The 24,375-nt window shown below is 39.5% G+C and overlaps 2 protein-coding genes across 4 annotated transcripts; one reads left to right on the top strand and one right to left on the bottom strand.

The window, feature by feature from the left end:
- Positions 1-16,428, top strand: LOC120741100 (glycine-rich cell wall structural protein). Of its 3 annotated transcripts, XM_040043774.1 has the most exons (23): positions 1-314; positions 1,592-1,639; positions 2,274-2,303; positions 2,537-2,596; positions 2,687-2,719; positions 2,925-2,999; positions 3,122-3,205; positions 3,773-3,802; positions 4,036-4,080; positions 8,090-8,152; positions 8,260-8,307; positions 8,425-8,481; positions 9,696-9,749; positions 10,033-10,062; positions 10,165-10,224; positions 10,550-10,594; positions 10,837-10,878; positions 11,080-11,139; positions 12,944-13,015; positions 13,253-13,285; positions 13,428-13,466; positions 13,959-14,015; positions 16,049-16,428. In XM_040043774.1, the coding sequence occupies exons 1-23, from the start codon at positions 248-250 to the stop codon at positions 16,051-16,053; spliced, it is 1,137 nt and encodes a 378-aa protein (XP_039899708.1). In that variant the 5' UTR covers positions 1-247; the 3' UTR covers positions 16,054-16,428. The 3 variants fall into 3 exon arrangements, with proteins under 3 accessions (XP_039899708.1, XP_039899690.1, XP_039899700.1); XM_040043756.1 differs by lacking the exons at positions 1-314; positions 1,592-1,639; positions 2,274-2,303; ... (4 more) ...; positions 3,773-3,802; positions 4,036-4,080 and adding an exon at positions 4,108-6,464; XM_040043766.1 differs by lacking the exons at positions 1-314; positions 1,592-1,639; positions 2,274-2,303; ... (5 more) ...; positions 4,036-4,080; positions 10,165-10,224 and adding an exon at positions 4,110-6,464.
- Positions 16,429-16,601: 173 nt separating this feature from the next.
- On the bottom strand, positions 16,602-23,279 carry LOC120741091 (perforin-1-like). Its single transcript, XM_040043746.1, has 6 exons — positions 23,015-23,279; positions 18,984-19,535; positions 18,758-18,896; positions 18,448-18,659; positions 17,214-18,111; positions 16,602-17,121 (listed from the first exon to the last, which is right to left on the bottom strand). The coding sequence occupies exons 2-5, from the start codon at positions 19,514-19,516 to the stop codon at positions 17,232-17,234; spliced, it is 1,764 nt and encodes a 587-aa protein (XP_039899680.1). The 5' UTR covers positions 19,517-19,535; positions 23,015-23,279; the 3' UTR covers positions 16,602-17,121; positions 17,214-17,231.
- Between the last annotated feature and the right edge of the window lie 1,096 nt (positions 23,280-24,375).

Here is a 24,375-nt window from a genome sequence, read left to right as displayed (position 1 = left end):
GTGTGTGTGTGTGTGTGTGTGTGTGTGTGTCTGCATTCTCACCTAAAGGAAATGGAGCGAAATGGGCCTTTGGCTTTGCCCATTCAGACTGATGTGTGTTTTCAGAGGGCAGGACTGGCCAGTGGGAGTGTATAAAAGCATATAAAAGAGGCTGCGGTGCTTTAAGTACCAGACTTGTATTTGTCTTTCTGTACATCTCTTTCTTCTCTTTAAGTGCTGCTGGTTTTTGCACAGTGCCTCCTCCATCATGCTGGCTCGAGCTCTGCTCCAGACTTCGCTGGTTCTCTGGTTGGCTCAGCAAACTCTGCAAGGCGGTAAGAAACTCACGGGACAAAGTCTAAAGTTTTATGAACTATTTTTCTTGGCCTTTTTTTTTTTTTTTCCGATTTGTAATGGTTTAGATCCATGAGCTTTAACACAAAAGTATTCATTCATGTTTTAATTATCGTGTTTGCTGCTTTAAAAACATTGGAATTGGAATTGCACAAAGATTAATATAAATCTAACTGGCATAATCCAACTTAGTGTAAAGAAGTTACTAAATTTAGTTGGAAGAAAAATAATTTATGTTGATATTTAACATGATCTAAAGAAATGCCGCACAAAAATGCTTTTTTATTTAGTCAAAATTGAATTCATTTTGTCTAGCGTCAAGATTAATTGTATCTTTAGCTGACAAATGAATTAGATCATATCATATTTTGGTCCAAGTTAAAGTCCCGATGAATCAGCATCTTTAGTGAGTCCCTCTCACTCACTTGTTAGATCTCATCTCTTTGAGACTGAGGGGAGGACTGTATGGACTCTGGGCTCCAACAGCAGAGTCACCGCCAAGTTGCTTTGGTTTATATGATCTAATTTCACTGATTCAAAGGATGCAATGAAAAGGTGGCATAAGCAGGCAAAATGTCACATCCAACTGTGAGAAGAACTAACAGGCTCCACACTGGCGCTGTATTTGATCTCGTGCTCTGGTCGCATCAGTGGATATCTGTCTGTCTCGCACCTTTAGTCCAATCAGGTTCCACTACTGATGTAATCCTCAACTGATATCTAAACTGTAATTCCCACAGTTTTAAGGTCATCTTTTGAGTCTCCTACACAGTGATAGTGTTGGCATAAAATTAAAAATTTAGATTAATAAAAACAAACAATGCTTTTGTTGAAGGACCTCTAATGTCCTTTAAAAAAAGTTTATGCAGTAAATCTGTGAAACAATTATGTATTTTACAGTTATGCATATCATATTTTCCTTATCTGCATTTTTTAATCAGTTGCATAAAGTGAAAATAGCGAGGCGAAAATATCCCAATAGATATCCTGATATTTGTAGGTGAAACATTTATATCCTCTCGATAAAACATTTTGTAGTTGTTCTTTTTGTTTTTGGTACATATGTGGCTACAGACTCTCACCATCTTCACTCACTTTTATTATAAGTTAGATTCATTAGAAATATAAGTATAATTAACTATAAATCACAGATTTATTGACTAACACAACAGTATTGTTATCGTTACACTGTTTGGTGTTTGACAGGCTGTAACCATGGTGATGGTGAAAAACTGTTCAAATTTTTTTAATGTTTCAGGGGTTAAACCTCAAAGTGTTTCCTGGGGGAGAGTGCTTCCAGCCAGAGGTATTTATACGTTTTCAAATTGTTTTTAAGTTATTTCAATGTTTAATTAATTTAAACACACACACACACACACACACACACACACACACACACACACACACACACACACACACACACACACACACACAGACTGTATATTAAGGATGGACAGCCACTGTGACATCATTCTGTGATTTTGAACTCCAAATGTCTTAAATCATCAGTATTGCTGCAATGCATGTACACATTTTTATGCTAATTAGTCCTAAACAACAGACAAATAATAATTTAGCACAAAAAAATTGTCAAAACTGGCAAAAAATTGTCAAAATTTCTTGGAGAGTCTGTACCACAGCACAGGTTGTAATATTTGTCAGATAAATCCATTAAAGATGCTGCAGAAGGCACCAACAGTGTAAACATGATGGAGTTCAGTGACTCAAATTAGAGGCACTAAGGCCTATCGCTGGAAGCCACGCCCCTATGTGTTGGGCTAGTTATAAAAAAATTATACAACTCTGTTACAAAGGGGGAAACTATCCATTTCGACCAAAAATAACAGGTTAAATACACTGTTTCCTTAAACTCTGAAATTTTCTTATGTGCCTTTAACTGTTTCCCGGTTTTGTGTCTTTTTTTGTTTTGTTTTATTGAGGTGTGGGAATCGGCGGCATGAAACCTGGAGGTAAGTCTTTCACACAGCATACATTAGCAATGTTCTGGCTGATTTGTGTCTTTGGATGCACAAATGCACATATTGTAGTCTATTCCTTCGATGGGCATTAACTCTATGAGTGACTAGGGCTGATAAATTATGGTAAAAATCTTAATGGCAATTATTTTGGTCAAAACTGTAATAGCTAAAGTAATATTTTAAAAAAAAGCAAAGTGTAAAATAATTTTTCTGTTTCCTCTCAGTTACTGGTGCCCTTGGAGCACTGGGTAGCCGACATGGCAACAAAGCAATGAAGACTGGAAGTAGGTTTAATCTGCTTGATTTTCTGCCTCTTATGTCTCTTTAACCATACAGAGGGGATATTTAAACTTTTACTTTGTTAAATATTTCAGTTGGACGTTATCCTGCAGCCCAGCTTGGTGTTGGTGAGCAAATCAAACATGCAAAAACAATTTCTCCTGTTTAAAAGGGATCCATCACACAGTTTTTAAAAATGTTTTTGACCATGATATTACTTGGGATTTACTATGCACAGAAAGATTCTGTTGATGCACCTGGTTTAAAAACTATATTCTTTAACTATAACTTTAACTATATTCTGTATATGTATTATTTTCATTGTGCCCTCAGGAGGCTACAGATCTCTTGGATTAGGAGGAAGAGCTGGTCTGATGCAAGGTGGATATGGAAACCAGGGAGCCTATGGTACACACTCAAACCCTCACAGCATACTTTTTCATTCTTTTCTCTTGGATGTGGTCATTCTAGTTCATGAAATAAATAATAGTTTATTAAAAATGTATGATAAATTTTCCCTGTGGCTTTAGGTGCCAGTCTGGGCCCAGGAATGGGGCTGGGGGCTGGGCTCACAAACGGACTGGGACTGGGATTGGGCCAGGGAGGAAAACGTGGTAAGATTGATATATAAAGAAAGACTTAATAGGCCCTATTTATATATCTTCTTCTTTAGGGAGCCATTTACTTTACTTTGTGTTTTTGTTATTGGTCGTTATTTATTACTCGAAATAAATAACTATGTGCGCTGTTTACATGTGTTACATATGTCAAGGTTGTTGAAACTTTACCCTCACTGTTCTGATTTGCAAATTACCTTATACATTTTTTTTACTCTTGTGATTCATCATAATTATCATATTAACAATGCAACCAATTATTTTCTCAGTACTTAAGATATTAAGCCTCCCAGTGTGGTCTGGTGCAAGATTGGGGTTATTTTTAGTTGCGCTCACACCTAGCAGCAGAAATCTTGGCAGCCTGTATTCCATGCAAATCCTGGCAGAAAACCAAGAAGGCTAAGATGCAACCAGTTTTGTGAAAGGTTGAACTGCTACAACTCATGTCACACTTTTTACAGATATTACACAGCAAGGATGAGGATGAATCTAACAAACGGTTGGATAGCAGCTGCAGGGATCTTTGTAAAGAAATATTAACTCTGTGTTTTTGTGACTTTTCAGCTTATGGTGCTGGCTTGGGAACACTTCCAGGTAAACACTTTTGTTTCCTTGTGCTGTATGCACAAATGAGAGTAAAGAAATTGGTTTAATAAACACAATAAGTTGGATCCTGTCAACCTGTCAGTGGACATGGTATATGGGGCAGACTGCATCTCAGCTAATGGATTATGTGTCCTTGTAGTATTGAGAGAAACCCAGGATGTCAGTGACGTAACCCCAGTGCTGATTTATTTAAAGATGAGCTGTTTTTGTTTCCTTGCCAGGATATGGATCTTTAGGGGGCATTGGCTATCTTGGAGCACGACCAGGTAAGTGATGAACTATGTTTCATGTGATGTCCTGTTCTTTTAGCTTTGAACTGTTTTAGGCCTGTTGCCAGACTTGATGCAGAGGCATGCATAAACATCAGCCTTATCAAGCTGATCAGCAGAGATTGTTTCTCAGAAGCTGTCTTAATACATTATCCAGTACAATAATAATACGCCCACATCTGTGACACAAGCACTTTGCAGAGATTGTGTCTTCGCAAAAAAAAAAAAAAACTCCTAAACTGTAATACGCTGGCCTGCGATGCTGCTGTTATCAGTGACATCTGCTTTATGGGTTTCACCCGTGCAGGTGTAAAATCTGTGGTGTTTCTGTGTAATCAGTCTGTCTTCATCTTTGCTGACTTGTGATTCACTGCTATTGATGTTGATTTCATGTCTTTATGTGCATGAAAACAGATCATCTGTATCTATTTTACTATCATCTGAAGCTGGTCTGTTTTATTTTGTGCGCACAGTTCATCGTGTCTATTGGTGTTTCATCTCGACTGCATGTTGCATGACTTCCTGGCTCTTTCGGCCTAGTGTTTCGAAACCAGATGTCCTGAGAAAGCTCTGACTGAGATCACCCCATGCTCATTGGCTGATGACTTGTGGCTGACATGTTGTTAGCCAATGACTTGTCCTCATTTGTGGTTGTTAGAACAGCAAGAATTTACAAATTAAAATACATGTTTTTGTCAGCAAGGGAGCAAATGAGTGAGGGCCATTTTCCCATAGACTTTTTTGTAACCCTAAGCTTTTATGCAACCAGAAGCATCCCTGCCAGGTATTAGAAAAAATGCAATTTTAAGACACTTCCACATTGGCTTCCTTCCCCTCCACCACTCCAGCCCCCACCTGTGGGCTACTTATTATTCCTTATGCTGCACACACATGGTTTAAAGGCAAAATAAGAAATTACTCACACTCACACTTTGAGATATGTTTTAAAACTGTTTGGTGACTCTGGTTCTGGCTCATAGTAAATGTAAATATGCTTGTAGTTTAAACACATATTATGAGTAAAACCTCACTTTAAGAATCAGAAACATTTCAGTTGCTTTTGCTGTGGACTGCAGGCTTCTGCTTTCATGCCCCACTCAGCTCCGTTGTCGTGTGTCATACACAGATGTTGCTCGAGTCAGGATATCCTTTTGTCTTGTGCTTGAACGCTGGTGTGTTTTTTGACATTTCAACAATTTGTGATGGAAACAATGTGTTGTCATGTCACGTTTTATGTGCTGGTGTCATTACTCTAAATGAATGTGTAAGTCTGTCTGAGTTCCCACTGATTCTATCCTTGGTTTGGTTCTGATTTTTCTGTGGATGCTCCGATTTATATTACAAACTTCAACAGAAAGGCTTGAAGTTTGCTGCTACAGTGTGCTGCTGGACCTCAAAGAAACACTGTTGTCTCTGAGGTGAGATGAAGTTGTGAATGCATGCTGATATCTCTCTGCCAGGTGTGTCTGCAGAACATTTGGTTGGACCTGAGATGGCCAGTCAGGGTCAAGCTGTTCAAGATCTTAAACGAGAAAAAATCAGAGGTCTAGACTCGTTTGGAAAGCAGGAGGTCAAAAGCTTTGATTCAACAGTCCAGTCATCGAGTCTTGGACACACAACACCTACTGATCAAGGACAAAGTAACCACCCTGCAATACCCAAAAGAAAGATGGCCCCAAATCATGAAGCCATTTTGGGAGCTGGAGGTCCGAGAAGACAACTGCCTGTTGATAAAGACAACATCCAAAGTCTGGGTTCTTATTCATCTCAGAGTGCCCGAGACTATGATTCATCCAAACGTGAAAATCAGCGAGTGGAAAACTGTGGATCTCCTATTAATTTACTAGAAAACAATCGCTTAGGTTCAGGAATTCAAAAGGGTCAAAGTTCAGTGGCTCAGCCGCATCTTGGTGAAGAACTCAGACATCTTGGTAGCACGACGTCACAAAAAGAAAAAGACAAAACCTCTCGACTACCTTTTTCAGAAGCTGAGGATGTAAGAAGACGTATTTACGCGACTCCACTGGATCAGAGAATAAGAGATTATTTCTCTGCTGTGGCAGACAGGCAGCGCGTCAAAGGACTTTTAGCTGAAAACGCAAATGGAATCAGAATCCGTGGGACTGTTACGGTACAAGATGGCAGATATAGTACTGCAAACCTTCCAGCAAAAGGAGGAAGGCGCTATGGAGCAGTGATCCCAGGTACTAGTGGAACCCTAAGTGTAGGCAGTGCCTCTAATAGAGCAGATGGACAGGAAGCTCCAGGCTTTAATGGAGATGATCAGAGTGCTAAACAGAATTCCCAAACTGAACATGATGTCAAAAAGCCAAAAGCCCTCCCTATCCCAGGGCAGACTGGGAGGAATGCCCAGACTCCAAGTAAGAGCAAAGCTTTTTCACCATCTAAATGTCTTTTTTGATTCATATCTGTCTGTCTGTGGTCCGTTCTTGAGATTTTTGAGAAACAATTTCATATTTCTGAGACTGGCTTTCAGATTGTTGTTTGTGTGATGTCTATGCTTTTAAACAGACTTTAGTTTCCTCCACTAGTTGGCATTGAGACTTTTGCTGTACTAGTCAAACAAAACACTTTACCAAGTTAGCCTTTTAAACTATAGTGACTCTAATTGCCAGTATAGTTCTGCCAAAATCCAAGTTCAAATTTTTTGGCTTAGAAAAGTTGAACTAGTAAAACAAAAGAAGCACAACCAAAAACTATCGAAGCTATTTAATGATGGTCAAACCCTGCATGAAAGCAGTCAAGCTTTGGCCAGAAAACCTTTTCTCAACTAAAAGTGTCGTTTTTTCCAGATGTTCATATTTAGTTTGCAAATTAACCAAAAAATAAATAAACAAATTAGACTGCGTTATATATAACACACAATAATTACATATTAACATGATAAATATAAGCTGCGAGGCAGTTGAGCAATCACCTTGGAAAACCTTGAATCATGACTTCTAACCTCGGTTTGGTGAAGGTTTGTGATTTTGGCTTTCAGCTCTGATGCACCTTCAGGTCTGTTTGGATATCTTTGCATTTTGTAGGAAAGTCAAAACACATGCAGTGCACACCGCTTGAGCCATAGTAAGCAGCTGTTTGTTATCTTAGTAGCTTAGTTCTCTTGGGCTGCAGTTGCCAGTGATATTGAAAATAGTCAATCTGGGCATTGCACTGAGGGAAATTCAAGACTTAATCACTGGTGAGAGCAGTGATCATTGATTAGATTTTAGTTTCCATGTTCAAATCCAGAAGCTAGTGATGTAAGTAGCTGATAATATCACAGGAAGTCTCTTTGTGCATTGCTATTTCTGTAAGTGTTTCCAATTATAGTTACACCTAATTTATGATCGTTTAGCATGACACAAAACTGAAACCAGTGTGGCTTCAGCCTGTTTTTTTATGCTAATGTGCATTCCAGTAAGAGATTTGCATTGTTCTTGGTAACAGGCTTCTGATCATACTACATTGAGTGCTGGGAGGAGCTTTGAGTTGTTCATTTCTTTTTATGTTTTCTTGTTTTGTATCAAATTTAACTCTAAAACAATATATGTCACATGTACATTCTTCCTTCTTACAGCCGGGTTTTGTGTGTGGTTTACTGTCTGTGTGTAAAAATATTGCTGGAGTCTTTATTAATCAAATTAGACCATATCTAAACTCATATTTATCCAGATTGGAACGCAGGAATGTATAACTTGTTTTGCTGGGAGCAATAGTAAAACATAAAACATAAAAAATCCCAAATACCTCAGTCTTTCATCTGGGTATCTGTGACTTAGGGAGTAATTTTAGGTGGTCGTTGTGGTTTTTAGGACTCAGTCCAGTAGAGAGGATCTCCCAATACATAAAAGTCTAACAAAGATGAAGACATTTATGGCCTGATGAGGTTGAAAAAGCGTTCCATAACTGTCTTTATTATGTAAGGAAAGGAAAAGTGAAGTGCGTTTAGCCTAAAGTAAATCTCGGGTGATTTTGCTGAGCTTGTTTACCTTCTTCTCAGGTTATGCTGGTGGAGCGGGAAACTACATGGGAGCAAGCCTGGGTGCTTTGGGTTATGGAGCAGGTAATGCTGGGCAATGACACATAATTCATGAAGACTAGCTGCTGTTTTTAGCAGATGGAGAGGTAGGTTTACAACTTTGGTAAAGACTTCCGATGTGCTGCCAGCAGGGTTGGGACAGGGAGCGTATCTGGGTGGAGCAGCTGGAAAACTTGGAGGTATGCATGTAAATTTTCCTTATTTTGTCTTTTCTTTGCTTGGAGATAAGAAATTATGTTTTGCATCTCATATTCTGTGTTTCATCCTGTTCATCTGAAATTTTTTTTACATTTTAGCTGCTGCTGCACTTGGGCAGGGTGGTTATCCCCAAGGTGTTGCAGGAAAGTCGACAGGTAAGGCTGTAACATATTTATTTGGTCTCTGTCGGCATCATTTCCCCAGGCTTCACTGAACAGTTTAAAACTTTTAGCAGGATGCTTTCTTGGCCTGCTAGATAATAATTTGGATGCAATTTGAAAGCAACCTTTGGGTCACAGTTACACTATCTGAACCAAATTACTAGGCCAGCTTACCCGTTACACCTACAGGAGCTGCTCAGCCATAGACACCCAGGACACGAAGATCCCGGCACACAGTTTTTGTGTTGCTCTTCATTCCAGAGAAGGTTCGGACCACTGTAGTTACTGAGTCAATAGAGATGTGGTGACGTTTATTCAAAGATCAAGAGGTGTGGCCCTTTCCTTGTATGCATGGAACACATGTAGGCAAGGAAAAACATTTCTGGTGGAAGCTTTCTGGTCTGGTTTATAGTCTGTTTTCACACCAAATTCTGTTGGCCAGTCACAGTTGCACAGTCTTTGGTTATATGCAGGTAAATAGTTCATGTATAAAACAAAAGAAAAAGTGCATTTGCTGACATGCAAACAACTAGCCACTGACAATGATCTCACGGACATGCCCCCCAAACAGGCCGTTGTCTCACCAGACTAGCCAGTAAATTTCCAGACTACCTTAATAATCAGGTGTTTCTCAGTCTGTGTGCTAAGCTGTTTGGCTACTACCTTTAATTTAAACAGAGGCTGTCAGTTAAACTCATGGCAAAGAAATGGAGGCCTATTCATGGGTCTCTCCCACAGACCCCGGGGTCCTGTGCAGATGTAGAAGCTTGTCAGAAAAGACTTGAGGATATGCTTGATAAGAAAATACGAAGTAATTTGCCTACTCGAATTTTGTTTTTAAAGAAGTGAATGGAGGTAAGGCCTCAAAGCCAGACAGCATAACTCCTACTTTGCCTTGTAAACCAATCATTTGCTTGTCAGTTGTATGTGAGGAGGTAAAGAAAAAAATCTCTACCTTACGTTCAAGGTCACACCAGAGGTTTCCTTTCAGATGAATGATTAATAAGTAAGAGACAAAAACAAGTAAAACAATCAACGTGTCAGCCATCTTTAAACTGTCCTGTTAATATACAGTTGTTCTTTTTTACATGCAAGAAAAAAGACTTATATTTATGTAAACTTCAGTCATGTAAATCTATATAGAGACTTAAATCTATACATCATACTCATCATCCCATTAAGTAAACAGTGAATGTGTGTTATTACAGGTTATGGTGATGGAGCAACAGGATATCTTGGTGCTGTGGCAGGGAATGGCTTGGGTAAGTTCAGCAAGTTAGAGAAGTATACATCAAAGAGTATTTACACTGAGGAAAACTTTAACCTGCACTGGCAGAGAATCGTTCGTCACTCTGCTTGGTGTCAAAGACAGCCCGCATCAAAGCTGTTTGTTTTTCTTTGTTGCCGTTACTTTTGTGTTTCACTGTAGGCTGAGGCAGTTTTGCAAAAGCTTTGTCTAGCACGATCACAGACTTGAATTTTTTCCCCTCTCTTTCATGTATAACTGCAATCTTTTAAGTGCTTCTACATCTCTCCTCTCAACAGGTTACGGGAATGGTGACGGCTATGGAGCTGGTGAGTGAAGCCTGAATATTACTGGAGCAAAATGTGGTGTGAAAGTCAGTCTAGCTCTCGACATATACAACATAATTAGTGCTAATTAGTACTATGTTTCAGACCTTGCTTACCCTGCAGAGTTAGCCGATGGTGCTGAGAAAAAAGCAGGGAAGAGTGAAGGTAACAGTTCTGAGGAGCGATAACCTGCTTAAAAAACCCGTGAGGAGTGATGGCACTAACCTTTAGAGGCTTAACCCACGATACTGGATAGCTTGACAAAGTAGATGTCAATAGAAACGGCTTCCTCTAATATGCTCAGTGTGATTTTTTTTATCCACTGGGTGTAGCTATTGTCTCTGATTTATTGAAGCTGACCAGTTAAATCTGCTGGTTTCTGCCCTCCTGCTCCCGTAGATGCTTTTAAAACTAACAACTAGTTAATCGGTTGAATCGATTAATGACACAAGAATGTTTGACCTGTGTGTTTATGTTTGTCTTTTTTCAGCCCTCGGTCCTGGAGGCTATGCTGGACAGGTCCAGGGGGGCTATGGTAGGAGATTTAAGGAAACTCTCTCACATAAACCAACAGAAGTAAACAGAAGGGCTCAAAAGCATTTGGTTATAGAATATAAAGCATCTGTTCTCCTCCAAATCTGTTTGAATTTAATTTCAAACCAGTAAACACCCTGCATGGAACATAAGCCTTGCATTTACCAGCAAGGAGTGATGCCTACATGTGATTTCTGCGACGTGTGAAGTCTTGACTCAAAAAGCCCTCTCGTCCTCTTTCAGGAGCACTTGGGGCAGGCCTGGAATCAACTGGTGGCAAATATGGTGAGCAACGGTGACAGCACCTCGCCCTTCAGTCATGCTATTAGTCAGGCAACTGTCAGTGTGGGTTTCTACACGTGACTCAGACTATAGTGGTGGAGAGTGCACAGCTTGCTGATTAATCATGGAGGTCGAAGGGTGAAGAGAGAGAGATGACGATGTATGAGTCAGATTGACCATTTGATTTTCTTCTTCCCCCTGCAGGAGGAGGAGCTGGTCAGGCTCCTTATGGTAATGCCCCAGTGCTTCCTGCTGGACTGGAAGGTAGTAGATACATGAGCTTGATATCATAGCTGCAACAATAATCATTGCAAAATACCTGCGCCACACAAAATTGTATATTATATCAAACTTTTGCACATCATAAAAGCTTCACCATGCTATTAACAGGTAGTGTTACACTTTTTCAGATCAGTACATCACATCATGGGAAGATATTGTATGTCCTTTCACGCTACACTAAACACTTGCAGGATATTGTCTATATAGAGACATTTTTGTCCTGCACTAAAGAGGTTTTTTCTTGTCAAATGGTACAAAATAACAGGAAAATGTAATGTAACACAGACTTAGTGACTTTATTACAAGTAGATGAATGTGGCTTATTCTGAGTCCTGCAGACTAAAGAAAAAAAAAAAATCATAGACTGTAGATAAAAGAGGGAAATAGATGTAGCCACCCATTGTTTTCTGAACCCATTTTGAAGTCTCAACATTAGCATCGTCCTCATTTTGGCGTTTTGGGGCCAGAAGCTAAGTTATATGCTAATGCTAGCAAGCATAGCTCACAATAAGTACACAGGCAGGTATCTGTTTATTAGTGCTAAATAACAGGCTAATAAAATGCTAGAAATTACCATGACCACAGACTTATTGGACCAATATAATTTATTCTCCAAGTTATACATTTTAAAAGCGAAATCTATTAAAATTACTTCAAGAAAACAATCCTGTTAGCAGAGATGAGGCTCAGTAGGCAGCTAACTGCTACAGCCCGCTATCATGATATCCACCTGTCAATCAAAGTGACCATACACTGAACTTGAATTCATTCATTCAATTTTATTGCATTTTATATCACCCAAATGTGCCACAGCTATCTCAAATACCTATATATTACACGTTAAAGACCCTACAGTGTTAGAAATATACCCCAATAAGCACATGATCCCCCTTTGAGCAAGCACACGGCATCAATGGGAAGGAAAAACTCTCTAAGTCTTAATAAATTTTGCATGTCTGAGTTGTAAGACAAGCACGTAAAATTTTAAATTTTGGTAAAGTTGTTCTACAGCCAAGCAGACAATACTACAGCAGTCAGCCTGCAGTAAAAAATGACGATTACTCACCATTTTTTCATGTTATTTTACATTTGACATAACATTAATGTTTCACAACCAATTTTTTATTGATATTTTATGTATTTAAGAATAAGAGTAAAATTCTGTAAAATTTATTTGATAAATTCATTTAAATTATCTTTTATTTTTTACAGTGTACTTTACATTTCTTGATCTGGGCATGAGGGGATGATTTAGATGTAGAGTTTATCAAAGTCTAGAGCGAATAAGCCTTTATCTGAATGGTCTCAAGTGTTAGGGCAGCAGCTGCAGCAGTGTTTTAATTAAGATGAATGACTGGGTAACTGCTGTAAACTGGAAGTATGAGTATAGTAATAGGAAATAACTCAATAATCATAGAAAGTCTGTTCATATATGAAGATCGTAGGCTTCCCCTTTTGTCTTCGAGTCATTTTGCATCTTGTTATATGAGGACGCTTTTCACTTCACTATAAATTTATAAAGGGAAAAATCCAGTCATGCAGGTTATTGGGACATCATCTTTGTTTGAGGGGCCTCGAAATGCTGCATAAACAATGATCAAGCAAACAAAATGAAACTGGCCTAGCCCCAGCCTTGGTATACTTGTTAGTATAAAGTATATAAACGAATAAATCAACAAGGCTTACAATTTTCTCTTTTTCTCACATCCTGTCAGTTTATCACAGTATTAAAGCTCAGTGAACTGCTAAATAGTCACATTTAACCAATTTTGTTCACTGCCCACAGGTGATGGCGGCTATCCGTATGCTGCACAGCAGCTTGGTCTTGGAGCTGAAGGTGCTAAATCTGCAAAATATGGTGAGAAAAAAAGTGTGAGAAACTCTAAAGTGGAAAGTTACCATGCGGCCAGATAAACTGTGTCGTTTTGGTTTTCTTTTTTTCTAGTTCAGTACCAATGAGGTCAAAAGCCTCAGAGATAGTGAAAAATAAAACTCATCAGAAGCATTGTGAGTGCAGATAAGCTGCAGGGCTGTTTCTATGTGATCCTGCCTGATATTGACTCTTTATTGTTGCCCTTTTTCTGTGCTGTTTCAGGCCCTGGTGCAGGATATGGAGCTCAACAAGCAGGTTCAATTTAATGCACTCTTTCTCTCAAAGTACTTCCAGTGTACTCCTAAATTCTCAGAGTGTACTCCTGGCATGTTTGCAGATACGTACGTCCCAAGTCCTGGCCTTAAAAGTGTAATTTCTGTTGTGTGTGTTTTATTAGGGTTCGGTGCACAGCTAGGGCCAGCTCAAGATGCTTTGGGTAAGAAAACCACCGACACTTCCTCATTTGTGATGAGCTACCACTACTGCTGCTTCTGGTTGCCTTATCAGTCACGTCGTTTTGCACAATATCGCAGCACAACAGACAGCATACAACAGATGTTACTGTGCTGAAAAATGCCTTCATATATAATAATCACGTGATTTTGCAGGAGTCAAAATATTAGTGTCCTTTACTTGGATTCTTTTTAAATAAGAATAGCAACACAAATGTGATGCAGTTTAAAAAAAAACCTTATTCACTGTTATTCTTTTTACTTAAGTAGCTTGCACACTGAAAGTGCAGCTGCATGTATTATGCATTATATACCTCTTTAGGAAAGGTATGTGACCTGCATAGTGTGATAGCTAAGTCCTCTAATGCTACTTTTTTTGCCAGGTTTAACACATAGCTGTTAGATTTCTTTGTCTCAATGTAACAGTTTCGTTTTTAGTGAATTTGTAACACTGACCTGTGCCGATTGCTTAACAGGAGAGCAGACTGGCAAATATGATCGAGTGAATGCTGCCCTGGGTAACGGATACAAAGGTTAGAAATAGTGCACGAAGGTCTGGTTAACTAATAAAGTTAAAAAAAAAATTAAGACGGACTTTTGCGAGATCTCGCAAAACAAACTCGGGATCTCACAAAACTTTTGCGAGATCTCACAAAACAAACTCGGGATCTCGCAAAAGTTTTAGCCGCATTCTTCGGACGCCGGCTCGAAGCCGACCGGGAGGTCGAGGCACGATGTGCCGGGAAAGCGGTGTTCCTCCCGGCTGTAGTAGGTCTCGACCTCCCGTTAACTCGAAGCTAACGGGAGGTCGAAGGCCGAAGAATGCGGCTAAAACTTTTGCGAGATCTCGCAAAAGTTTTGCGAGATCCCGAGTTTGTTTTGCGAGATCTCGCAAAAGTCCGTCTTAATTTTTTTTTTCTCCCATGTCCCCTGCGGGGCTCCGTATATATTTACTGTTACAGTGACAGATGGTCGTATTAAACATGGTCAAATAGTGAAGTCAGTGTATGACCCGTGAGTCAAAACCTCAGGTTTCCCACTGGTTTGTGAGAATTGTTTTCTACTCTTTGATCTGTGTGATGTCAGAGAGTGGATATTCCCAGTATTGTCATCTCAGACGCAAATCTGCTGTTTATGAGGGGTTGTCAGCTACAGTTGGCTTAAAGCGAGAAGGAGCGCCTTCTCGTCCTGGCATATGCTATCATGTCCTTTGGCAACTGAGAGATAACAACAACTTTGTTGAGATCTTCAGTCTGCATTAGGTCGCTTGAGTTGTCACACGTTTGACTATAGTTAGTGTCCCTTTGTCTGACTTTTTCTCTTAGAGATATATATTTAGTTCATTTAGTTTATTTCACACCCTGAAATTAAGCTACCAAATACTACTCACTTAGTCTTAGGGTGTGAAAAAAAATGGTTACACTCAGATAGAAAGGCTGGTTTAGGTACCTCTTCACAAAAGGTCTGCTCGCTGAACAATAATAGATTGACAGACCAGTCTTTCTAATGCCATACCTGTGGCTAACTGACAAACCAGACAGGAAAACGAGCCCATCTGCTTGCTATCTAGATTTTCTTTCTGCCACTGGCAGCCAATAATATATAAATTGGCTTAAGTGGACGGTGGCCTTTAAGGTGGAGGTGACTAAAACTGCTTCTTCTGCTGTTTTCAAACATACACTGCTGCTCTGAACTATACTGAGACAGAGGCGAATCACCACTTTTCTTCTACGTCTTGTGAATGCCTTCTATCTAGCACTCACACACATTCACTCTCCAATAAACACATCTGAACTTGGGGTTCAGTATCTTACCCAAGAATACTTTGGTCCTCCTGAGCTACAGTATGCTGTCCTATTGTCCTATTACCCAAGCCTCGCTGCCACCATCACGTGTGTCACCTCTTGCATGTTTACCCAGAAAGCTAAACCATAAGCCGTATTCGAGAGTGTATAATGTTTATTTCTGGGTGTTGCATGTGAAAAAAAACAGCTGCGCAACAAAAGCTGAACCTGCTTAGTTTGTAACTGTACAAAGGTGATGGGTGAAAACTTTAGCTGTTAGACAGTGGATGAGCACCAAGGTAAAGCATAAGATACATAAGGATTATTTCGAACTGTGAATTATGCAAAGCTACTCTAATAGAGTCCAATAATAACCTTACGGGAAATGGGCACAATAATTCCCTTTATTAGTATCAGAATCAGAATATTTAATTGTCATTAAGACAAAAGCAAATGCTGCTCCATTCAGTGCAAAGAAAACTGTATAACTATTCGTAAACTTGTATTCTATGTACAAGAAAAGAAGTTTTAATAAAGAAAGTATAAAATGGTATAAAAGCATGAATAAATAAATCTGTACACATATGTTTATGTTTGTGATTGAGTCATTATTAATTATCATTATTGAATATGTAGGTTTATATGGGTTTGAATGTGAAAATTAGACATAGGATGGGCTTGTTTTGTACATTTTTCACACATTTTTTGTGTGATTAATGATTCTCTTCCGTATTAATGATCTTTGTGCTCTCCCCTTTTCCTCTGTGTCTGTGTCTAACCAGGCTAGTTCCCACGACGTTGACCTCTTCAAGTGGATCATTACCATAAAGTGTTCAGTCCAATGAGGTTGCAGAGCTTTTCTGTGTGATTTACTCTACTTTGTTATGTTGTCATGTCTGTATGTCTTTTGTTTCATTCTTCTCATCCACCTTGTCCTTCTCTGTGAACGGACATCTGTAAACCAGATGTCTGTCTGCTTGTCTCCCTCCTCTCAAACCTGCAGCACCCACGGGTTTGTTCCTGGCAGTGCTAAAAAGGCTTGGTGGTGATTGATAAACATAAATGGATGTGAAATAGCAAGAAATATGTCCCTTTGTTTTGGAATAATGATTTGTTCTGTTTTAATCCAATAAATTATATCACCCAGTGACGCTAAATAGAAGCTTCTGAGTCAAAACATTTTATGTGCGATAGTGTGCTCTTTAATAGACACAGTGAAACCTCATCCGCACACAGGAAGTTTTACCACTTCCCTTTTCGAGTTAGGTGACATTGCCAAAGAAAAAGTAAACACTACCACCAAAAGCAGGGTGAAATATCGACAAGAACAACGTGTTCAGATATTATATATTTATTGTGCATAATAAAGCTCCATTTATAGTGAGAATAAAACACATATGGTATATTGGAACATTGTGCAAATACTTGAACTGACACATAAACTGCTGCAAAATGAATGCAGGAAAATTCATTTTGCTAATGATGTAGGTAAAATCATTATTAATGAGGGATAATAACGTTATAAATTAAGGTTGAGCTGGATTAGCAGAAACTTTTATATGATCTACAACAGACATGGCTACATAATGTCTTCATATCTAACTGGCTTTAGGGAATACAAATGCATACATCCATAAACATCAAAATATTTATTAAATGTATTTGAATATATTAATCCAGTTTTCTGACATCTAGAACATTAAAACATTGCACAAATGATATATGGAGAAATATTAGTGACGGATAAGGTATAGTCTAGAAATTGCAAGATGAAAGCAAAGAACGAATCCTTCACATCGAAGCCGAGTCTCTTCTGGTTAGGTTTTCAAGTGAATCCTGAGATCTGTTTTCAGTCCTGAAAAACAGACAAACAGATAAATAACCAAACAAATCAATACATCACCCCCTTTGGCCCAGGTAGAAATAATCTTCCCTTTTAAGTCTTACCAAATTCGTAAGTGCGTGTTATTTTATGCCATACGTGAAGCTCTTGCGAGCAAAACTCTGGTTTTTCCATGAGCTTGATTTGTCCACAAACACGCCCATTTTTGACAGGATGGCCGGTGGAATAGGATGAGCGTTGCGTGACACATACAGCTTTTTCAGACTTGGATTAATAGGAGTGGGTTTATATTCCGTGCATGACTTTCCAGTCAGACTCGGAGCACATTGCACTTCCACTTTGTAGAACAGCTGGCCGTGCTGCAGAGGACAGAGATCGGTTGTAACTCCAGAAGTCAAAAGTGGCTCACATTCTCCCAACAGGTCATCGTCCCACTTGCTGTCCTCGTCCCAGACTTCAAATCTGAATTTGGTAATTGATGAGACATCCTGCGTGCCCAGGTCGATGACCGTGCCCCAGTGTGGGTTGTTGTTGTTATAAATGACAGGAGTACGCTGCGCCACTGTTCCAGCAAAGTGCACCTTCACATAGCCATCTGTAGCTGTGGTATGGTCCCCCCACAGATCAGTGGCCCGCTGTACTGTTATGATGACCCGTGCCATACCTTTACGAGCTGGGCAGCAGTCTTGGTTCACGGCGGGGTCATTGTGGCACTGGCAGACGCAGGAATCCCTCGAGTCACTCTTAATCCCAGCCTGACAGCGAGCGCTGCAGTTTCTCCACAGGCCTTTCTCCAGGATGTAATGGCTAATGGCAGAGCGCAGGTTTTTCCGGGCTTTGGCTGTGGCAGGAAGCAACTCATGAAGGGAATTTAAGGAGTATGAAATGATATCTGGATTTTTTGGTAGGGTTTCCAGCCATTCCTTGTAGGCAGCTGGATTTTTTTCCGCAGAGAAGAGAAGGTCTGTGTCTGTGGTATGCCCACCTTTTATATCTGTAAACCTGCAAAAGAGGGGACTATTTCAAACAGATGTGCCGAAATATTAGCTGAAAATATTAGCGTGAGTTGTTAAAGGGTGAAAACAGATAAAACATTTCAGGTAAAGTGAAATCATGTAGTTTAAAATAGACATGCATGTGACTGAAAGTAGCCTGGCCAAGCTGGACAATGCAACATCACATAACCTCAGGAACGACTAAACAAAGCACTGGAGGTGTTCACTCGAGCTCCCGCCTTTCTCATTACTTATCTCAATCCAATCAGTCATCGATGGGGGGAATATTGGACAGGACGTTTTGATGTTGTTGTTGATCAGTGTGTAATAAAATGTTCTCTACCTGTCATTGAAAAGGTCGGAGAAAGAGTTCTTATTTTCCAACTTCTCTGAAGCTTTCTGGCAGTGTTTTGTTTCGGCTTTTATTGTAGCTTTAATGCTCGCAGACGCCTCAGCTTCCAGACACAGCTCCACCTCCTCCAAGCTGAGTCCCTGCAGGCTGGCCTGACACTGCTTGATGCTGGTCACAGAGTCAATACTTCCTCCGAGCTTTACCTGGGATGATACATGAAAGACATATAAAGAAAAGTTTACTTCCTTTTACAATGCCAACTTTTATTGATTAGATACTGTGTTTACATATTTTCCTTTACCTTTGTGATGTAATGGGTACCGAAGTTGTCAATCAGTTTGTAAAATCGTTGTTTGAATTCTGGGGCGTAATATTTGGGAAGATCTTTCACTGCTTTCCGAAATTCTGTGTGCAGCTTTGGAGTATTTGACACTCGGTAGCTTGTTCACAGAGAGAAAAGACAGAAAGAGTATAAAACAAGCGTGTGACACTATCGCATTTATTTCATAAAGGGTGGAGTTCCTTACCTGTAGTACTCACACGACACACTCTGGCTAGTGAAGCTGAATTTGTCACTCTTTGTTTTCTCCATGGAGTACTCTGCCAGTTTAGAATTGGTACCAGCCAGCATAACAGAGCCACTTTTGTCATTTATTTCAACTTCTAGATCGGTCTTCCAGTTGTTTTCAACAGAGGAAACGCTGGAACTGACAAGAGACTCGCTGGATTTGTGAAGTTTAGTGGAAACTTTGGCGCTGCAGGACTGCTTTGCTCTCCAGTCCACCACTGTCAGGGGTAGCTTTTGCTTTATGTTCTCAAGATAAGGGTTGGTACACAGCATGCATGTTTTATCTTTGCGTTTCCACACATTCATGTTGAGCACGAAGGCCCCTTTACGTTCCATTTTGGTGATGTCGAAGCCTTCTCCGGCCAAATTGATGCCCGGAGCAAATTCTGCATCGGCGCACTGTTTCGGTGTCCCTTCTGTGCACGACTGAAACGTGCAGTGAGGGAGGGACAGCAGGAGGCCAGCACAGATCCAGATGTTCACCTGAAACATGTTGCTGCTGATGTGGACGCTAAAAAAAACAAACAAAAATTTTTCGCTTAAACAAAATGAACACTAACAATGTAACTGCAATAAAACAGCAAATGCAAATTAATGATAAATTCAAGAAATATTTTTCAAGACAGAGCATGAAAAATTTGTCTTACATCTTCCGTTTTTGAAAAATTAACTAAACTTAAAATGCAAGTGCAGAGAAAAGAACAGCTACACTGACAAGACATCGAGTTTTTCATTTTTAAACCAGAAGAACTCTGAGACTGCAAACCTCCTCACTCTCTAGGCAGTGTTTATTCTTTACGCTCACTGAGTCACAGCAGCAGTTGGGGAAACCTTGACTGAAACTCTCCAAATCAATCCAGAGCTTTCAGTCTCTCTAAAAATCCTGAATCAGAGACTCCTCTTTGTACACCGTTTAATCCGCAATATTTCAGTCAAGATAAACATCTATCATCTATAATAATGCGTGAGCCCTCTTCAGATGTGTAATTGTGCATTCGGTCACTTCTCTAAGGCCTTTTTAAAGTATTTCAAAGCTGATTTTTTTTTATAGCTTAGGACTACAACAGCATTTGTTGTTGAAAAGTTCCAGTCAGGTTTTTCTCCTACATAAAGCATATTTGGTGGCTTCAGACAAGATAGCGTTATTTTAATGTTGCTGGATGTTACTGGTGCTTTAGTAGTCTGCAGAGCCCTGTGGTTTAAAATCTTATCATCAAAGTGGATCAGTTTCACTTCTGACTGATTATATTACATCTTGCTTTGAGACTTCTTTTTTGTGGTGTACCTCAAAGCTCTATTTAAGTAAGGACCAATTGTTTTATTTCAGTACACTTCGACTTGCATTTAGTTTTAGAAAGTACTAAATATATAAATAAGGCTGGTACGTTTGTAACAAGGTCACCTATGATGTTTTTTGGGGGTTGTTATTTTGGGGGGTAATATAAAACTTTTGATCTTTTAAGAGAAAACTAAGGATATAGATCTGACTTTGGCTCCAAAGATGTTAAATTTCAGAGCACCGAAAGTTTCCTTTAGCTAACTGAGAATGAAAGAACCCTTTTCATATTAGTCGGCCTCTCGGGTTTTGTGAGTAGTCCAACCAACATTTCCAGCATTTTAAAATGTTTCTTCACAATTGACTGGGAGTCAGCCTAAGATTATTTTGAAATAGCACTTTTAAAAACTAATTGTTGTGTTGCTTGAGGTTTGCTAAGAGCCGATCCTGATTTTATTATTATCGTGGTTTTTTTTGATACACGTGGAACAACATTGATCGGCACAAGTATGTTCTATCCCAAAACTTTTTTGATGTTCTGGGCAAATTCTCCTGCAAAAATATAGAGAACTGTGTAAAAGTCTAAAGCGTTCTTTAAATTTTCTGTCCCTCTCTCCTGTTCGTCATGTGGTTAGCTCTCGCATCACAAATTCCTCTACTGCTGTTAAATTTCTGATGCTTTCAAGTTAGTTTTACCTCCTTATAACGATGTGGATTTACTAACAAATCTTTTTAAGAACTCTTGTCTCTCTACTTTAGACAATGTTTGTCCTGTGAAAACCAGATTAGCTCCTGTTTCTAAGCCGTCCCCCTGGATAAATGACAACATTTGCTGTTTAAAGCGTTCCTGCCGCAAAGTTGAGCGACTATGGAGGAAAACACTCCTCTCTTTCACTTAAAGGACCTTTTAGTTGCATTTAACACTTCAGTTCGTGATGCGCGGGCTGCCTATTTCTCAGACCTAGTATCAACGAGCAGAGGTAACCCCAAGGTACTTTTTGACACCATTAGTGATATTGTTGCTCCTGCTCCACCTGCTGTTTCAATTACTTCGAATTACCTCGAATGAAGATTGTGAAAATTTTCTTTCTTTCTTTGTTGAAAAAGTTCATAATGTCTGTCTTGTCTGCCCCAACTCCACCTAGGCCTGTTATTTTAGAAAGATTCTTACCTGTGTCCTTATCTCAGCTGCTCAAATTAGTTAATTCGATGAAAGCGTCCTCCTGCTCTCTTGATATTTTAGCTGGATCTTTGTTAAAAAATGTCTTTCAGTCTGTCGGTCCCTCTGTGCTTACAATTATCAATACCTCATTGGTTTCTGGTGAGGTCCCTGGTTATTGGTTCAAAAAAACCTAAGCTTGAACCTTGGTGACTCAGCTCTGACTTTGGACACTCATGCTAACTTGTTGGTTCGCTCCAGTTTTCAACATTTAAAAATATTGCTAAGCTGAGTCCCATTGTATCACGCTCAGAACTAGAAATGGTCATCCATGCATTTGTCTCATCTCGTTTGGATTATTGTAATTCTTTGTCCACGTGTTTATGTAAAGCCTCTGTGGATCATCTGCAGGTTGTTCGGAACGCTGCCGCAAAGCTTCTGACCAAGTCTTCTAAATACTCTCACGCTACACCTCTGCTGATCCAGTTGCACTGGCTCCCCGTAAAATTGACTTTGACATTCAGGGCTCTGCATGGACCTGCACCAACCTATATCAGAGATCTTTTACATCCGTACATCCCCAGCAGGTCCCTGAGGTCAAGTGATCAGGGGTTGCTGGTTGTCCAACATACGAGGCTGAAAACGAAAGGCGATAGAGCGTTTGTAACTGAGGCCCCCAGACTCTGGAACTCCCTTCCTTTGAGCCTGAGATCTGTGGACTCAGTGGTTTCATTTAAAAAACAGCTTAAAACTCAGCTTTTTAAACTTGCTTTTGGTTGATTTTTACTTTTATGTTTCAGCTTTTCTGTGAAGCACTTTGTGATTTTTATCTTGAAAGGTGCTATACAAATAAAATGTTACTTACTTACTTACAAGGAGCTAAATATACAGTTCTTCAGGCTTTCTGAAGGTCTTCCAAAGGTTTTCTTTGGACACTTGTTGCTTTCACAGTGGTTTTCAATCAGTCCTTGTACCCCACCAGCTCCTAAGGAATATTTTTTTATTGCAACATCTGTTTTTGTCTTAAGTACTGCATTTCCATGTATGTCTGCATGTGCTTCAGTTTCATCTACTTATTATTTTCACAGCAAAATATAAAGAGGGGTCGGCCAAGACTTTTGCACGGTCAGACTGAAGATGTGATCAGACGTTATCTGTTGTGGCTCTTGCACCTTGTGGCATCCTCCTTACCCTTTGATCTCTTTTTTTTACTGCATTGGATTTTTTAAAAACCAGAATTATTGTATTTTTTCCTCATTAAAGAGCTTTTGAGTCTCCAAACCTTCTATGACGACTGTGGTTTAGCATTTTTTGCGCTTAAACGAGCTCCGTGTTGCAATGGACTTGAGTTACACATAGCAACTCGCTGAACATTTAAATGCATTGCTTTCAAAGATGCAATATGACTAAACTCTACCACACGATTGCTTCTGCTGCAGAACGCAGAATGATATGACCCCCCCCCCCCCCACCACACACACAAATACACATATTGCTGCGTCCATTCAGTGAAGAAAAAGATCATATCGATGTAAGCACATAAGCAAAGACTCACCTTCAGCTTGATGGTTCACAGTGCAACTGTGAAACTGACAGCAGTTAGCAGGAATACCAGTGCTTAATGTATAAGAGTCACAAAAGCAGGGCATGGGGGTGGGGTGAGGGGGTGTGGTATGAAGTGACAGTGGTCTTTAAAAGAACAGAGAGGAAACAAACAGTGCTTTAATAGCTCTATCGGTCTTCAGCTTACCGAGCACAAGGGGGAGGAGACGATGGTCTACAGACACACTTGCACAAGTAGTGACAACATAAAAGCTCGACTGGCTTTCCAGTCAGTGAGGAACCAGAGACCACAAACCTATCATTTCTCTGAAGTGGTGGGAGGGAGTGGTGGGTTCCTGAGAACCAAGGTTTCTTTACTTTGTACAAGTGGCGTGGTCACACAAACGCTTATTACAGGAAACAGTTTAAGCAGCAAATACTGACAAAGAAACACACATAATCTGTAGAAAGAGAAAATGAGGCCTCATACAGCATAAGAGTATTTTGAAAAGACATTTTATTTTGCAGTAATTAAAAAAAGTAAATCTAAGTTGCACAAATATAAAAAAGAACAACTATTAAACAAAAGAAACCTATGAAATTCAACAGCACTGCATGAAAAATATCTAAATGTGAATCCTTTTCATTCTCTCACTACCTTAAGGAATGGGAGTCACGCTATAAAAATGGCCGACAAAGCAACTAAAATGAATAAAACAGGCTAGCGCCTGTTATAAGTGCCTCTACATAAGAAATAAAAATGAACACTTGCTAAAATAATGCTTATATATGATTTTTAATTAAGCTTGGATTTCAGCTTTAATATGATCAGCTGCAGTGATCATAATGAGATAGCTCATGCTTTATTACCAGTGGGCAGAAGTATAACCTTTACTTTGAACTGCTAAAGATGTTGTCACAGACATATTCACTGAAAACTAAAGATATAAAATATGTTTTCTGATCTTTTGTTCAGCCAGTTCTTTCTTCACAGATGTATTTGTTTTCTTTTATCATCAGTTGATAGTTTCATAGATCAGTTGGTGGGGTTGTGCTAATTGGTGATTCTAAATTGCACATAGGCATGAATGTGAATGCAAATGGCTCTGTGAAAGACTGGCGACCTGTCCAGGGTGTAACATGCATCTTACTCTAAACCAGCTGGGATAGGCTCCAGCAGCCATGGATGAATGGATGGATTATCAATAGATATTTAATATGGGATACATTGTTCACGATTAATTTTTCTTTCTTTCCAAAGCTTCAATAGAGTCTCATCCAGGGCCAAGAATCCATAGTTTTTTTGTTTTGTTTTTTTTTCTCCCTTTTTTGTGTCCCGTTTGGATCTTTAGCCATCAGAATTGTTGTCTTAAG

This window comes from Simochromis diagramma, unplaced genomic scaffold (assembly GCF_900408965.1).
Source record: "Simochromis diagramma unplaced genomic scaffold, fSimDia1.1 OVJJ01000321.1, whole genome shotgun sequence".
In the NCBI taxonomy this organism is placed as follows: Eukaryota; Metazoa; Chordata; class Actinopteri; order Cichliformes; family Cichlidae; genus Simochromis; species Simochromis diagramma.
The sequence above is the reverse complement of the archived record's forward strand: the minus strand, read 5'-3'. Positions and strand labels throughout refer to the sequence as shown.